The sequence below is a fragment of the Metarhizium acridum genome (assembly GCF_019434415.1).
Source record: "Metarhizium acridum strain ARSEF 324 chromosome Unknown scaffold_350, whole genome shotgun sequence".
NCBI lineage: Eukaryota > Fungi > Ascomycota > Sordariomycetes > Hypocreales > Clavicipitaceae > Metarhizium > Metarhizium acridum.
Genome location: NW_027094029.1, coordinates 213508 through 231224, shown reverse-complemented (window position 1 = coordinate 231224; position 17717 = coordinate 213508). Strand labels below are relative to the sequence as shown.

At 44.4% G+C, this 17717-nt stretch overlaps 6 protein-coding genes across 6 annotated transcripts; 5 read left to right on the top strand and 1 right to left on the bottom strand.

The window, feature by feature from the left end:
* The first annotated feature begins 3523 nt into the window (after positions 1-3523).
* On the top strand, positions 3524-4465 carry J3458_015325 (uncharacterized protein). The gene has a single exon (XM_007813102.2). The coding sequence runs from the start codon at positions 3589-3591 to the stop codon at positions 4177-4179; it is 591 nt and encodes a 196-aa protein (XP_007811293.2). The 5' UTR covers positions 3524-3588; the 3' UTR covers positions 4180-4465.
* Positions 4466-9350: 4885 nt separating this feature from the next.
* On the top strand, positions 9351-10866 carry J3458_015324 (uncharacterized protein). Its single transcript, XM_007813101.2, has one exon. The coding sequence runs from the start codon at positions 9442-9444 to the stop codon at positions 10633-10635; it is 1194 nt and encodes a 397-aa protein (XP_007811292.1). The 5' UTR covers positions 9351-9441; the 3' UTR covers positions 10636-10866.
* Positions 10867-11581: 715 nt separating this feature from the next.
* On the bottom strand, positions 11582-11907 carry J3458_015323 (uncharacterized protein; the record flags this gene model as incomplete). The annotated part of the gene is made up of 2 exons (XM_066120749.1): positions 11582-11723; positions 11792-11907. The coding sequence occupies 2 exons, from the start codon at positions 11905-11907 to the stop codon at positions 11582-11584; spliced, it is 258 nt and encodes an 85-aa protein (XP_065974261.1).
* Positions 11908-12065: 158 nt separating this feature from the next.
* On the top strand, positions 12066-12904 carry J3458_015322 (uncharacterized protein). The gene has a single exon (XM_066120748.1). It carries the CDS (start codon positions 12205-12207, stop codon positions 12607-12609), a length of 405 nt encoding a protein of 134 aa, XP_065974260.1. The 5' UTR covers positions 12066-12204; the 3' UTR covers positions 12610-12904.
* A 119-nt stretch (positions 12905-13023) lies between these two features.
* Positions 13024-14773, top strand: J3458_015321 (uncharacterized protein). Its single transcript, XM_007813100.2, has one exon. It carries the CDS (start codon positions 13135-13137, stop codon positions 14347-14349), a length of 1215 nt encoding a protein of 404 aa, XP_007811291.2. The 5' UTR covers positions 13024-13134; the 3' UTR covers positions 14350-14773.
* Positions 14774-16015: 1242 nt separating this feature from the next.
* On the top strand, positions 16016-17504 carry J3458_015320 (uncharacterized protein). The gene is made up of 4 exons (XM_007813099.2): positions 16016-16346; positions 16409-16443; positions 16493-16640; positions 16716-17504. The coding sequence occupies exons 1-4, from the start codon at positions 16286-16288 to the stop codon at positions 17192-17194; spliced, it is 723 nt and encodes a 240-aa protein (XP_007811290.2). The 5' UTR covers positions 16016-16285; the 3' UTR covers positions 17195-17504.
* Positions 17505-17717: the final 213 nt, after the last annotated feature.

Genomic DNA, 17717 nt, shown 5'->3' with positions numbered 1-17717 from the left:
AACCTATTAATAGCGCTTAAAAGGTAAGTAAAATATTATATATAAGTTTACCTTATATATTTATTTAATAAATAAATACTAATATTTCTCTTTTTAATAAAACCTATAATAAATCTTCTTAAAAAGCGTATTAAAAGACTAATATTACAGTTAAGTTTATTTTAGTATATTATTAAGAGAATTATATACTTAATTAATTCTATAATAAAGTTTCTTATAATAATAATATATATAATTTATAATATACTAGAATTATATAATATAGTAATTATTACTTATATAATTAAGTTAAATCTTTAGTAATAGGTAGCTTAAAAAGAGAAAAGGGTTATTTATATTACATATAATATTTTATATTACCTATAAGCTATAGCCTTATAAGATAATATAAGCTAAGAGTTATTAGGTTTATATTATTAAAAAGCTAAGCTAATAATTAGTTATTAAAATTAATTAATAAAAATATACTTATAATTTATTTATTATCTTTAATATTTTTATTTTATAATATTATTAAGAATTTTTTAAACCTTTAGCTTTAAATTAATATTTAAAATAACTTTCTTATTTTATTTTTTAAGTATTTAATACTTTATATTCTTTAATTCTTTTAAGAGCTACTTAAGGCTTTTAATTACTTTAATAATTTAATTATTAAATATAATAGATTAAAAATAAGCTAAATTAAATAAATTCTCCTACTTTAAAGATATAAAGAGCTAAGTTACGTTAAGATTACGTATATAACCTTAGCTATAAATATTACGAATTATATTAATTTTACTTAGCTATTAATATAAATAATATAAGTAATTAACTTATACGTATTATTTAACTAAGAACTTTTAATAGATTTTATAATATTACTTAAAAATAATTAGTAAAAATAATTATAATAATTAATTATTAAAAGTAAATATCTTACTATACTTAATATTATTAACTTAGCTTACATAGTATTTTTTTATAATATAAGTAGGTAATAGAGTATTAAACTAATAACTTTATTAGATTAAATACCTTTAAAGTATTAAGCTATAAGAGACACGTAAAATTAATAATATTAAATATTTATTATAATATTTAATATAAAGAAAAACTTATATAATATTAAACTATTTATACTTTAAAATAATAATCTCTCTTTTATAATTAAGCGAGTATACATAAAATTATTAAATTTTAAACTAGATTATCTCTAGTATCTTAGTAGTTATATTACGTATAAGCTTAAATGTAATACGATTATTATTTTAAATTAATATTAGTAATATAAATAAAATAATATAAATAAAACTTACCTTAATTTTTTTAATTTAAATATCTTAAAAGCTTATTTTTATCTCTTAAATATTTACTTTTAAAATACCTTTATTAGGATTTCTTATTATATTTACGTAATTTATAATATTATTATTAATATCCTTTTAATTTAAATTCTTATTATTTTTATCCCACGTTAATTTAATAAGTATTATATTATAACTTTAATTTAAATATAATTACTTCTTTATATTAGATTAATTAATATAAATAATTATTATAATTAAATAATACTTATTATTTTACTTAAACGCGTTACTTAACTTCTTCTTTAAAACTATTACGCGTTACTTTTAATACTTTCTTATACTCTATAATATCACGTAATTTTTTTAATTTATAGCGCTATTTAATAAGTATAGTATTTCGCTTATTTTCTTATTTACGCTTAATAAAGGTTAATTATAATTAACGTTCTTTTACTTACTTTATATATACGTTTTATAAAAGCTTAAACTTAACTTTACGCTTTTTATTACTTAAATTAAAAGGTTAACCTAATAAGTAAAAATAATTAATATAATTATATGTATATTATTATAAAAAATACTAGAATTAACTATAATTATAGCGCTAAACTAGCATAATATTACGTTAAAATAAAACCCTAAAAAAAAGAATTTATATTACTATAAGTATAATTATTAAAAATAATTAATAAAATTTACGTTTTATAATAAAAATAACATAGAAAGATATATTAAAAGTAATAAGATAATATATAAAAAGTTAAAATATATAAAATCTAATAGTAGAGTAAATATAAGGGTAAGGTAAATTATATACTTAAAGACTCTACTTTTAGTATAGCTTTTATTAGCTATTAAAATTATATACCTTAAGCCTTATTTTAGTATAGCTTTTATTAGCTATTAAAATTTCCCTATTACCCTTATTTTTTTACTTTATTACCCTTTATTATTAATTTTTCCCACTTATAATCGCTTTAATAAGTGTTTTTATTAGTTATTTTTATTAATTATTTTTAATAATAATATTATAAAGTATTTTAAGTAAAAATATAATAGCTACACGTAATTAATTTAAAAAGATAATAAATAAAAGGCTACCTAATTAAGTAATCTTAGCTAAAAAACTATACTACTTTAAACTTAATAGTAAGTATATATAATTATTATAAATAATTATTATAACTTTAACTTTAAATTAGCTATAATACTCTAGGAAATTTAATGCTATTAAAGGGATACCTTACTTATTATTTTAAGGGTATTATTTTAGCGCTTAATAAAAGAAATTATTAATAATATAAGTATTTTTTATTTCTTGCTAGAATTTTAATGTAATTTAAGCCTTATAAGAGTTAATTAAAATAGTATTAATTTAAATATTAATTAATATATAAATTATCTATATACTTAATTACTTATTTACTTATTATACTTAGCTATAAATATTTTAAGTTAATATATAAAGCGTATTATAATTATACTTAAGAACTTTTATACTTTATATAATATATTAAATATCTTTTAAAAGTAAAATATTACCTTTTTATAGGGTTATATAAAAGGTTTATATAATTATATTTATTTATAATAATTATTTATATTAATTATCTTATAAGTAATTATAATAATTTATAATAAGATAAAGAATTTAAGAATAAAGCCTATATAAAACGTTTATTAATAAATAAAAAATAAAGATATAAAGAAAAATTAAATAATATTAAAAGAGAAAAAATACTTAAACTTACGTGTATAAGAGAAAATAAGAAGATAATAATTAAGTGTAAGAAACGCTAAGAATAAGAGAAAGAGAGAAAAGAGAGAAAAGAGAAGAAAGAAAAGAAAGTAATAATTAATTTTATTAACTCTTTAATTAACTCTTTAAAATCTAATAATTAAAGTTATATTAAGTATTAAAAGATAATACTTTAAACTTAAAACTTATTATAAATATAATTAAATATTAAAGAGTTAATATTAATTATTATAATTAATTATTATAATTAATTTAAGAAAATTAATTTATATTATTATATTATATTATTATACATTTTATAGGTATTTATAAGGTACTTATCTTTTTCTTAGATTACTCGTGGTATACCTAAACCACTTACATGACAAAATAGGTAGCCCACAAATAACCCAAGAAAAACTTGGATACCCACGGGTGCCCACGGGTACCCGTTTTTACACTCTAGTCGGCGCCTTGTACTCCCAGATACCGGACCAGACTTCCTTCAACCATCAAATTCTTGCCTTGGTTCTTTGCAGCCAAGGCTAGCCGCCTGAAATGTCAATCAAACAAGAGTCCCCCCCGCCCGCGTCTCAGTCACATTTCGCCAAATTCGAAGACTTCACGCCCAACGCCGACGCGCCGTTTGAGCATGAATTCGCCCGCCTCGCATCCTCCCAGTCCTGGGTACCCGGCTCCCAGCAATACACCCGGGAGCGCACCATTGCCTTGAGACAGGAGCTGATAACCCACTACTTTTGCAAACCCGAGGAGCCCGAGCTCACCGACGACGCGAAACTCGAGGGATACCAAGCGCTGTGTCGTGAGGTCGGCCTTCCCGTGAGCGACTCCGAAGCCGAGTGTAAAAAGCGCCTAAAGAACACGCTTGTCAACATCGTGGACCTGATCGACGCGCGACGGACTCTACGCGGGGTCAAGGTCTGGAATGATTTCAGGGCGTTCCGCAAATACACGCTGCAGCCCAAACATAGAATCGACAAGGGAGAGGCCAAGAAGGACGGGGGTTACCTAGCGTCTTTATTGCGGAACCTAGGGCCCCAACGACGGCAAGCGAAGAAACGCGGGAGAAGGGATGGTTTGGATTCCCGTGTGCTCTGCGAGCCGGTAATCAAGACGGAGCCAGTTTGAGGGTTGACACATGAATCTCGGGGAAGATATAGACATACTGCGATTCTCTGGTATGAGGTAAAACTACCGGACAGTGTTATTTTAGCGGTTTATTTTTTTTTTGGTGTCTTTCACCAATCTACTAGCATTCAACGCAGCGTGATGCATTCATGGTGTACGACGCGGTATGTTACACTTCTCTGGCTTGGGTACGACCAGACACATGGTGTTGATTCATTGGGCCTTGCTTGATGTAGTGCTTGCACGAGCATTTGGATAGGTCGAATAAAATAAAAAACTTCAAAACATACTGCCTATTTATGTGAACAAGGGTCTCAAATTACAAATCCACGCGTGGTGCCATCAGACTTTTGGGCTGACTGGATATAAGTGCAGTATGCGGATGACTCTGGGGAATCATGCCATAGGCAAGTTGGAGGATTCATCCGCTCATCGTCAGCACATTGTCTTCTTCGAATGGTTTCCTGGAGCCAGCGTACATCTGCCACATGTACGCTGCTAAAGGCACCCGTTGCCACGACTCGGGGCCACCGACGTCCAAGTACAACGGCAATTTGCCTGAACATTGTTCAAAGAGATGCCCCCAGACGTCAACATTGTTGGTATGGACGAGCCGCTAGAAATTGCATTTGCACCTCTTCATGGAAAGGGAGGCGAGGTTAAATAAACCACCGAGTAGCTTCCAATTTTGATTGTCGAATGAAATGATGGCTATCGTAGATAATTTTCGTAAATGAGGCACTAAAGATATTCTAACATAGATGTTTGAAATTATACCGAGCTGGTAGGGATTTGATTTATGCTAAGCGATGTGATAGATTGGATGTGCAGGTAGATGGACTGTCCCTGTTGTGACCACTAATGTGACCCGTATGTCTAACACATATAAAGTGCGACGACTTGCGACATAGGGACATACGACACGTGAAGCCGATTGATTGTAGTCAAAAGAACCTAGACCTCTTGGATCGACCTTTGGCAAAGATATCATGACTTATAGGATCTTCGGTTCCTTCTGAAACATAAGTAAGCATTTGAGGCTAGAATTCCTGAGTCTCATTGAATGGAGATGAATCAGTAGAAGTGGTTGTGGGAGTCACGAGCATCACAGTAACACTCATCACTCCCCCCAAACGCGAAGTCGTTCCAAAGAGACCAAAGGATCTCCCTCCTACCTGACATTCCCGCACTCCCGCCTCCTGAGAACCGATTCCCTCTTGATGCGCCAAGCTATAGATACGACATGAGCTATCGTAGGCATCATAGTCGGAGCATACATGCTTTTCTAGTTCGCGTTTCTTGGCTTCGTCGCTTTGACTGAACAGCTGCAAACAGAGCGATCCTACATATAAAAGGTCCTCATATTGTTTTCATTTTCAGACTGCAATGACGAATATGCTACGGCCCCCGTGCTGCCATAACATGCTGAATCGGACTTTCAAATGATTCCTATAGTTGAAAGTATATTAATAGCCAACATGGTGTACTGCGTGGTTGGTTACAGTTCCCTGGCCTAGTACCGCCAAAATATAGTGTTACTAGATGACTTACATGATTATCTGGCTCTTTTTTCTTTATTTCTTTTACTAAATTAATATAAATAGCTATTATCAGCTAATGAATGGGATCTTTGCGATTCATCAACGCCACGTGTTTCACGCAGCCCCGCGTCGATGCTCGACGTGGTCCATCACAACTGCCCGATTCATACGTGTAATCACAGACGGTATGTACAGTACCAGGTTGACGGCAACATAGTCCATCCCATGGTCACATACATGCCGAGCCATAAATTTAGTGTACTTGTCAAGCTTGCGGGCAGGTTTTGAAAGGTACAGGTCGGTCACCGTCCTATGATAGCTTAGCAGTGTATCCCCATAATTATAAATTCATGATAGTTTTTTGTCTCTTTGGAAGAGTTTAAGTGGGGCCTAGCTAGTGTCACACAAAAAATGGACGTGGCCACGCCACAGTATTTTGTGTGTTTTACCCCCTTATATCCTCTGCGACACACCCCTTAGCTCTAGCAGACTCGTATGGCTAGAGCTATGTAAGCGCTTAAATCCTGTAATGTTACACGGTCAGTCGTGTGTATTCGTTAGGCATCTTTCTACCGCTACAGCTAAAACTATCTTCCATGTCTAGGATAGATAGCAGCGTTATGTAGGGCCTTACAACATCTGGGGTCCAGATGTCTGGTGGCCTGTGATGGGGTTCAAACTCGGCGTATAAGGTCAGGCTCGTAGTAATTTCAGGTGATCCGGAAGTTCCAGGGCTTAGCGTGCCCTCCCGGGCTCATAACTGTCACACACAAAAAACGGGCGTGGCCACGCCACAGTATTTTGTGTGGTTTACCCCCTTATATCCTCTGCGACAGCTAGCTAGCGAGTTCTGTAACGGGCCGAGCTCGGTGGTGGCTCGGCTTGCGCTCTCGCCTCGGTGCCGGTCCAGTAGGTCGGGATTCCGGCAAGCAACTAGTTGGCATTAACTGCGTCCAGGTCAAGGGCTCCCTGAGCTCTACTACTTTTTTTCCATTTCTACATCTTTCGTATAATTATAACCGTCTAGATATTTGGTAATATACTCAGCTTGGACTATTACTATTATTCATATCGAGAAGAGTTTTTGTGGTATGCAATTTACTAAGCTGAATCTTGCCGACTGTCAGCAAGTTATTATTGTAAGCATTCCCACGCAGGCATGACCTTGATCACGTTCCAATTCGTCACACAGTGAGTCCTGTTGCCCTACCGTGTACCGTGGATTTTACCGCCTCCGGCTCGAGTACTCTGAGGTGCACTTGGTAGGCGAGAACACTAGTTACGGCAGCCTGCCCCGGGTAACAGCCGGCAAGATTTATTTAGCTTTTGCTAGCACAAATAATAGTGTTATTCAGAAAATATTACCATTTATATAAGTTAATGAGTTAATAAAAGGCTTGAGTTCTAGATTAAGAATCATGGTATAAGCGCTTTCTAATTATTTCTAGTTCTACATCTCGCTTGTCTTTACGCGAGTCTAAATTCAAATTAATAGTAGCATTTTTAGGTACCCTTGAAGACGGAACCGCTTTTTCTTAAAAATGGTACTAATATTCCCTGCGAACTTATCTACAGTATATTTCGCCCTATGTAGACTGGCAGGTTGTAGCATCTCTGTCCGACATGTTCATCTGGCTCCTCTGTCAAGTCACTCGCACCTGTGCTGAATAGTCTTTCGTAACTCATACTTGCAGCACTGGGAATGTTGATGGAAGATAATTCCTTTAGTTGCGTCATGGTCGTGCAGGTTGTGCCGGGGAGAGGGCTCGAGTAGCCGTAGAGGGTTACACACGCTATTGGGGTTATTCCGGTTTCAACTTGTATAATCAATATCAATTTCCCTGGAGTAAAATAAACAGGTTTCTAGAAAGAAGACTAGGGATCGCCAAACGGCTTCGAATACGTGTGCCACCTAATGCGACATGAGTCTGATTTAGCAAAGAAAAATTTGGAGGACAAGGGTAGCTCGATGCTATTTTCATGAATTAGACAACAACACATATAAAGCTGCCTTGCCATCTTAAAGGGTCGCAATCTTCCCCTATGTTCTCCCAACTCTCGGAGAATTTCGCTTCCGTTTGATGCTAAATACAGCTTCCGGTACGTGTCTTTGTTTCATCAAACCTGGGCTCTTACAATATTCAAGCCCGCCCTTAGAGGACGCAGTACAATGGTGCGGCAGGCGACACCATGACACTGTGAGGCGGCAATAGTGGGCAACCAGGTGGCCGTTGTCGTAGAACAGTGGTCGAGCCTTGTCCCTATTTAGAACTGAGAATGGTGGAAAGCAGGCTCGGGGCTAGTCTCCAACTCGAGAAACGATTGCAGAGTATTAACCCTGGGCAAAATGAATTTAACACGCTTCGAGCGGGCCTTGCGCTCACTGTTTAATCGTGCTGCCTCTTTTGGTCAAACAAGCAGACTTGACGTAGCTGCTGAATGTCATAAAATTATTGGTATGCGTATTTCGAATTTGAATGCATTATAGGGGATAAGTTTCACCCTACATAGGGCGCCATACGCCGTGGAGCTGAAAGCGTTTTTCTCCTAAAGAACCAGATTAATTCTAGAGAGAATATTATTACTGTTAATTGGAAATGTGATGTCTGGAAAATACCAACTTAGATACCACATATCTAGACGCTATAACTCTCCGCCTAACAAGGCTTCGTTTATTCTACAATCGTCAATGGTTTGACATTTGTGCTAGGTAGAGTTCAAGCGCGAAGATTACGAGAATTACCAGCATCTTCTAGGACGGTTGTTCGGCCCTACGACCCTTAGCAACGTTATAGCTGCATTTCGCGTAACTGACCTGAATCTCGGTGCTCTTAGCTGCCTTTTTACCAATGCAGCATCGGCGGGCTGCTTTTAATGGGTGTTGTACAAAGCTTGAGCTCCGTAAGAGCTGCACGCTGCCCTGGTGCTTCTGAATAGTTGAGAACTCTTGGTGTAGGCCTGCCAGAAGGAGGGAGCCACAATTTCGGTGGTTATGAGCATTGATCAGCTCTGCTTCGTCACTTGAGAAATGAGAATCTTCTTTCGTATTTCGTTAAAGAGCTCTTGAATGCCCAAGTAATCTTCTGGCATTGACCACCTTGCCTCATCACTTGAGAATTTAAAAGTATCCATGTTTCTTCAAACAACGGCAGGGCTCAGAGAAATGTAGTCCCGCAGCCAGCGGTAAACCACCACACGCAAAATCTACAGGGTCAGGAAACAGTTGCTGCTAACTTGATTGAGCGACTTGGATCTTGACATGCTCATCCGAGCTCCTACCAATTCGTCGCATGTCGACGAATTTATGGGCCTGAAGAGGCAGTGCCGGCTCTACGGCGGCATAATTCATCGTTTGGACGTCTGGTAACTTAATTTGTAACAGCTGCAGGGCCCAATAGACTTTGGCCATTCGTTTAGGGGTCTCAAGCGTCGACTCCTCCCTCGGCATGATTCCGCGATAACCTTGTCTGTTTCGGCATCAGCACAAACAATCAAAGACGTTCATGCGCCAGCATGACCCGTTAAATGACAGGGCGTAAAGTGGGCGCATTCGGGCCGGAATGCAGTTACCGAGAGCTAATTAAGCAATGTTGAGACAGCAGTTGAAATGTTTAAAGTCGAGGCATACGGCTCTTGATGGCGACCGACTTGTCACCAAGCTGTTGACCACCAGCCGGCACCACGGCCATCACCACGGTGCTTCATCCTCGCCGTGTCCATTATGCAATTCGGACGCGTTCTTCTGACAGCGGTGCTGTGCCACCTCGCTCCTGCGCTCGCCGCGCCCCCCATCATCGTAGGGTACTATCCTACTTGGAAGCACGAGGTTCTTTCCAAGCTCGACTTGTCCAACTATACCCACGTCAACGTCGCCTTTGCGATACCCGATGAAGACGCAAATCTGGAATTTGAAGGCGACAAATTGATGCCCGAGATTGTTCCCAAGCTCCAGGGTCATAATACCAAGGTCCTTGTTTCTGTCGGCGGATGGACCGGCTCGGCTTTCTTGTCCAATATCACAAAGAAGCCGGAGCTTAGCGCGGCCTTGACGATGAACATTATCGAGCTGATGAAGAAGCATAACCTGGATGGCATTGACATTGACTGGGAGTACCCGGGTCAAGCGGGAAGTCCTTGCAACTTCTTCGACAAGGAAAACGACACGAGGAATTTTCTGGCGTACTTGAAGAGCCTGCGGACCAAGGTTGGAAGAGACAAGCTAATTACGCTAGCTGTGCGAACGACGCCGTTTGCCGGACCCGGCGGAGAGGACGTGTCCGAGTTTGCCAAGGTGGTCAACTTTGCGAATTTGATGCAATATGACATGAATGGCGCATGGGGACAAACAACAGGGCCCAATGCCCCCTTGAACTTTGAACGGGGCAAGGCAACACAGCAGTCGTTTGCGACTGCGATTGAGGCGTGGACCAAGGCGGGTTGGCCGGCTGGTCAGCTCACAAGCGGCCTCGCGTTTTACGGCCGCTCCTTGACCGCGACGGTGGACATGTTGGCGGCCAACCCGATGAGCCAGTACCAGGGCTTTTCAAAGCAAGTCCCAAGGGGGGACAGACTAGATGCGCCCACGGCCGAAGTGTGCCCTCCGAACTCAGCAACGACGGTAAACGGGACAAGGGCCTTCTCTGGAACTTGGACGTACGCCAATCTCCGAGAACAAGGCGTGCTGAGCACGCCCACCACGGCGAGCGCCCCCTGGGTGAGGACCTTTGACAATATAACAATGACTCCTTGGCTATTTAATCCCGAGGACAAGACGTTCATCACGTATGATGATCCTGCAAGTCTCAGGGCCAAGGTCAAGTTTGCAAAGTCCAAGGGTCTGGCCGGAGCGATGGCGTGGGAGATGACAGGTGATTTTAATGGCGAGCTGGTGAGTGCGGTAAGGGCGGCTGCTTGATCGGGGTGCTAGCTACGGAGGCGAAATAGGACATGGCATTGTTCTCAAGTAAATACCAGTAGCTCATCGTTGGTCAACTCGACGGCTACGGAGAGAGCAAGAGTCATGGTAGAATACATCTTGAAGTGTAGCAGAATATCAAAGGCGTTAAATTTCCCGGGTTCTCGGGGTATTTAACAGAGGATCCAATCGCCAATGATGTTGTTAAAAGAGACAAAAAACACAATATCCAGGGTCGCAGGTCGAGATGCTGCGTCGCAAATGGCAATATCCACGCATATAACCCTAACCCTACGCAGTGTAGGGCGCTGATGCGAATCGCACACGGTGACAAAGTAGATGCGCTCAACGCTCGGTTTCAAATCATCAGCGTCACATATAGAGGCGAAGCGCGAGCCTTCTTTCAATGAAGGACTTACGCGGCTGAAAGGACCAATGCACAATCGACCGGTTGATTCCCTGATAGGTGTCGAGACGAAAAATGCAAATGAACTTTGAAGTCACGGTGGTGTACTGGTGGCTACCAATGTACACGTGGGCACTGATTTAACACCAGAGTTGACTTGACAAGTTGTTCATGCTTCTGTTTCTGCGACGAATGCTCACGAGCACTTAACTGTGCAGTCTCATATGTCATGTCCAGAACCGCGTGGTAAAGAAAGCTACGAAGGGCTACTGTACTGCATCGTGGGATGCAGAGAGCGCACTATGCCCATCAACGAAGAAATGACGCGATATCTCAAGCCCCAAGTCTACTGTATTTATCATCCACGATAGCAGCACATTATTCATCCCCGTATGTAGACATGAGCAACCGGCTGCACTCTCACAAGGCTTTGTATTACATTCCAAGTGTCCGCTTATACTCTGTCTAGAACAACCAAATACCAGCACACTATATTCATGGCAGGCGGGTCATTCTGCCTCCCGCCTTTCCAGTCCAGTCTCAATTTTTTGTCTTCTTCACCATGAGAACCTCATTGATGTGCAACTCGGTCCTCCTCGTCTCGTATATGTATCGACCGAGCATCACGTCCCGCGAGTAGGACGCTTGCGCCATGACCTTGTGGCCGAGGCCCGTGGATTTGCTGAATGCGGAATCAATGTTTCAGCATTGGCAGGATTCCTATGGAATGTACATGATATCTGAACAAACCTCTTTGACTTTTCTTGCACTTCTGGCCCAATTTGCGATGCACAACCTTGGGTGGCTGTAGCAGCTTCGGGGGTGTCAATCTCCACAGTGAGGGATGAGACGGATTGTGCGGGCATGCCGAGCTATTTGACAAGGATTTATTACAAGACAGCTCCGGAGAGGCAAATATCAAAGTTGAAGAGGGCAACAACGCTGCTTTGAGTAGTGAGAGGATGCGGTATAAGAAAACGTTTGTAACCGAGTCCATGTTTGGCCTCGGTCTTATACATGCATGTGGCTGTCGAGATGGTGGATTCCGCAGCGAGTCCGATGAATCGATGCACGGTACCTGGTGGTCAGATTTTCAAGACGCCAAACATGCCCAAGTAAGGTACTTGTCCATAGGAGCGGTGCCAGCGTGAGACGGACATGGCATGAATGTGCTGTACAAGGCTTGTATCAGACCACGCGTTGCCAAGTGGCAATTACACCACCAGCCAGGCCATGAGTTTCTCCTGACGGCCGCTTCATCGATTCTCTTGCTGGGGGATCTTGGCCTGCGCCGAGGCGTGATGAGCAAGTTGGACGCAAATTCTGGCGAGCTTTCTGGTGTCATGGTAATGCTTGGGCTGTCGAGGCGGCTTCAGGCCTGGCCCCTTGAGCCACTGACGATTTGGCGCCGTTTCTCCAATGACTTGGCAGATAGAATTGACTGCCAGACACATGCAGCAACGGGGATGCGTCTTCAGGGGATTCCATCAACTGGCGAGTCCATTGGCACCAAAGCAGCCGGGATGTGTATGACGCCCAGATGGCCAATTGCCACGGGAGCTTTGTGATTGCGCCGCGAGGCATTCAAGGTGATGTGCCGGACGGTGATTCGGTATCTGTCTTCTTATTGTTGCGAATCCGCACACTGGGAAGACGGGGTGTGAATTGGCGTGATTCTTGACCTTGGCCGTGGCACGCATGCAGTTGAAGGCATACAATACACATGGCATGAATTCCACAGGGCAGTCCAATATAACTCGGAATTTCAGCCTGAGCTATCGTCCATCTGTAGGTGTCCAGTGCCTGTGCCCGCGTTGGCGACAATGCGCCTTGTCAACCCGAGTCATGGCAGTCTCAATATAGATACGACGGATCGACGCGACAGCGCCAATAGCACCGGTTAAAGACCAAGTAAACTCAGCCGAACCCCTCGGACCCCATCTTGCCCCGTCCTCTGACGTAACTCTCGGCCACCATACCCCTGGGCCCTGAAACTCTTCCGGCAAGGCCATCTGGACTTGACTCTTCTACCCTTCCGCCCTCAAAGCAACCATCGTCAATTCATCAGCCAAGGCCCTCGAAGCGCCAGGAAAATGCCTCCCAACCAAGGCCTAGTCCACCCCAAAGAATACGACATCAAGGACAGCAACGTCGAGCTCATAGGGTCCGACATGGACCACCGCGTCAAATACAACTCGGCCGCCACGGAGCCAGCCTGGAATGACGGCGCGGTAGGCACCAAGCCCGGCCTGCGCGTCTGGCGCATCGAGCAGTTCCAGGTCGTGCCCTGGCCCGAGGACCAGTACGGCCGGTTCTACGACGGCGACAGCTTCATCGTGCTGCACTCGTACAAGGCCGGCAAGGGCTCGGACAAGCTGGGCCACGACATCTTCTTCTGGCTGGGCAACCACACGACGCACGACGAGGCCGGCACCGCCGCCTACAAGACGGTCGAGCTGGACGAGTTCCTGCACGGCGCCGCCACGCAGCATCGCGAGGTCCAGAGCGCGCCGTCGGACGAGTTCCTGTCGCTGTTCCCGCGCCTCTCCATCCGGTCGGGCGGCGCGCGCACCGGGTTTCGCCACGTCGAGCAGCCCGGGACCCCCCGGGAGCCCGTACGCACGCTGCTGCGCGTCTTCACGAACCCGTCTTCCTCCGTCGGCGGCAACGGCGTCGTGGTGCACGAGGTCGAGCCCGCCGTCGGCAGCCTGGACGACGGCGACGTCTTCGTCCTCGACGTCGGCGACAAGATCTGGGTCTGGCAGGGCAGGCACTGCAGCCCCATGGAGAAGGCCAGGGCCGCCCAGGTCGTGCACGACATGACGCTCGCCAAGCACATCGACGTCGAGGTCGTGGCCCAGAACGAGTCGCGATCCCGCCGCGTCACAGACCTTCTCGGCGGCCGAGACGACGCGCCCCAAGACGGCTTCAGGCAGCGCCGCCCGATGACCGCGGCCGCGTCGAGACACGCGGCCGAAGCCGACGACGGCTCGAGAAAGTTGTTCCGTCTGAGCGATGCCAGCGGCCAGCTGACCTTTGCGCTGGTCAAGGACGGCGGCCGCATTTCACAAGGGGACCTCGACGGCGACGACGTATACCTGCTCGACGACGGCGGCAAGGGCGTCTGGGTGTGGGAGGGCGCCGGTGCGAGCCGTCAAGAAAAGGCCAAGTGGCTGTCTGTTGCACAGGCGTACATTCGCCATCTCCAGCGTGGCAATCCCGATGCCGAGCATCACCTGGTGCCTCTGGCAAAGGTGAATCAGGGGAATGAGAGCAGAGCTTTCCTAAGGGCCATGGCGGCGTGTTAGACGGCATGTTGAAGCGAGTCATGCAAGACCAAATAGATCAACTTTGTAGAACGGCGTGCATCGGGTGGTTTTCACTTTACGGGAAGGGCGCAAAGCATCGCGCCTCGGCGCGCTTGTCTGCACAACCACCAGGACCTTTTGGGAGACGGCGCCCTACATTCACTGGTCCGCTTGTTGGCCGGACCATCAGCTGCCAGGCCCGGTTCAACGCTATTCCCGTACATGTGCGGACACGTGCGCGAATTTCTGTGCTGCCCGGGCCCCCAAACTGTAGGTTCTCAACCTCTCCCGGTCTCGGCAACCAGTTGTCTGTGCGAGTCGTAGGGCAATACATTGACAGGTAGAAGATAGCTGCCAGTAAGCATAACATAGTGTAAAACGCTGCGGGAGTACAGTAGGGAGTTGATTGTGAATAGTTGGAGTCGACGCTGGTTCCTTGGCATAAGCAACCCCAGCTGCTTATCATATTTCCCAAAGGCATTGTGGATTTCTCCAAACCTTGCTCTGTCAAGTCCTAGTTTTTCATTGGTAATGAGGCAAATCTTGCTCTCGTGCCTTCATGACTACTGCGGGTCATGGCATGATCGGTTCGTATCAAATCGCCGTAGTTTCTTATTCCCCTCTCCACCTACCGCCCTTGTATCACGGGTCAGGGCCGGAAGAGTCAAGTTTGCAGCAATGCGACTCCGATAGGCCAGCGATGCCGTCCACATCGAGAGTGTAGATGACCCGACCATTGCTCGCCTACCTGACCTGACCATTACTATTACTATTTTAGGTGAAATATAATAGAGTTATAGTGGAGCTTATAATGGATATCCCCTTAAGGGTTTAGCGGTTAAGGTTAGTTAGGTTAGGTATAATAGTCTTACTTAATTCGTTATTTATATCCCTTAGCTAACCCTAATACCTAACCTAACTAACCCTAACCGCTAAACCCCTAGAGGAGTATCTACTATAAGCTCCACTATAACTCTACTATATTTCACCTAAAATAGTAATAGTAATAGTCAGGTCAGGTCAATTACAATGGTCGGGTCAGGTCAGGTAGGCGAGCAATGGTCGGGTGGTATGCATTCTCGTCCACATCCGCCTCCCCCACGTGGGTGTCTGGGATGCTTCGCCAAGTCCGGGAGGCACCGATGGCACCCTAACAGGTCGAAATGGCCGATGCGACGGGCCGTTTGCAACTCGATGAGCGCGAAGAAGGTGTATTGCCTCTGCTTGCACCAAGTCTGCGGTTCCGTCTGGTCCATGTCGCGCCTTTAATGTTGTTTTAATGCAACCAGACTGGACCTTTGGAGAGTGCAGTTTGAACCAATGCGGTCTGGTTAGTCGACCACCAGACCGCTTCCCATCACACAAAATTTACACCTCACCACTAGGCCAAAAGTGAAGCTCCACTAATGAGAGTTTCTTGGCCCCAAAGCGGCAAAACAAGCGACGTTGAACGCAAGCCGCACCAGGAACAGGGGTCCAGAACCCATTACTAATCATGACATAAAGTCTTGTTGAGAGCCAGATCCGCCGCTAACGGGCAAGAGGCGACAAATCCACCAACAGGGCTCGTCCTTTGGCGCCGCTGCTCTTGTAAATTTCTGCATCGCATAGGGTGCCGGTATATGCATGCAAATGACTCCGCATATGTATGTGGTCGCGCTGGAGACCGACCCAGAATCTAAACGTAAGTAAGCAGCGGATAAGCGTATGCTGGTGTATTACATGAGGCGGTTGTGGACATGGGACGAGCGGCGTCTTACAACTTGCTAAACGTAGACACGCCGCCGTGTTTACGGCCGTGACATGTATATAAAGCTTGGACAGACGGGACTTGGAATGGGATTCAAATCAAGTTCGACTCTACAAGTAGCTTGCAGAACAATCTAGTCATCTTCACTCTTTCAAATCCATCTACACTTCACCACTCTTTTTCATCATGAAGATGCTCTCGCTGGCACTGGCCGGACTTGCGGCTGTCGCTGCCGCGGCCGACGACAGTAAGCCGAACAATACGAGGACAAAAAAAGGCTTCGGGATACAAGTTGACACCGTTTTGCAGAGTTTCGCTTTGAACGCCTGGAAAAGAACAACTCTGTAGGTATATCCCAGCCTCTTCCTTGTATACACGCCTAACAGCCGGCAGATGCTCCTCATTGTCGACCACCAAGTCGGTCTGTTCCATACCGCCAGGGACTTTGACCCGAACCTGTTCCGCGACCAGATCACGGCCCATGCCGCCCTGGGCAAGGTGTTTGACATTCCCGTCGTCATGACCACGTCCACCCAAGTCGGTGCGTGAATCGGCCACGCCTTCCCACCTCCCGGCAGACGAGAAATGGCCACCCGCATCTAACCGTGTCGAATAGGACCCAACGGCCCTCTCCCCCGAGAAATCTTGGAAATGTACCCCGACGCGCCCCTCATCCTGCGAGACGGCGAGGTCAATGCCTGGGACAACGTAGAGTTCCGCAACACCATTGAAAAGGCCAACAAGAAGCAAATCATCCTGGCCGGCGTCACCACCGACGTCTGCACGTCTTTCCTCGCCCTGTCGCTCCGCGAGGCCGGGTACTCGGTCTGGGCCAACGCCGAGGCCTCGGGAACCACGTCTGCTCTGGTCCGCGACATCTCCAACGACCGCATGACCCAGGCCGGCGTGCATGTCGTCAGCCTCTTCTCCATTGCGTGCGACCTCATGCGGGACTGGAGAAACACCCCCGGCGCCAAGGAGATGATTCCCTTCTTTGACAAGTACTTCCCCGTCTGGGGCTACGTTGCCCGCGCCCACCAGGCTGCCGTTACCAACGGAACCGTCCTCCCCGGTGAGGAGAAGCTGAACGGTTGAAAAGGGGGTGCGTGTGGTTGGGTACGGGAGAGGGTCGCCGAGTCTGGTGATGCCGGAAACAAGTCATGTTGACGGCAACGTCCCCCCGTCCTCCTAGGTACTGGACATTCTGCCAAGCCGAGAGGCGAGCCCTGCGGCTTTGCAGCTACAATTCTCGGGAATGGTCTTGGGGGTTTCTGTTCACATCTAGCATTTACATTTCGTGTAAATAGGTTCAGTTCAAATAGACTTTACTTTGTCATTATGGCCTTCTCTAGCCCCATCGCTATAGGCATGGGTATACAAGTGTTTTGCACCGGCGCGGGAACAGTTGTTCTGGATTATGCACCATGTGCATGCGTGAAACTGCCGAATAAAGCCCACAGAGTAGATACTTGCATTGTTGGGGCAGAACGTCATCAACGTGACTTGTCAGTTTCGAGGGCAATGAATCAAGGCTGTGCTCAAGTGTCACGACTTGCGAATGGAGTAATTCTGAGATGAAACATTCCATCTCTTGCTTTTTACAGAGTAAGCAAGCTGT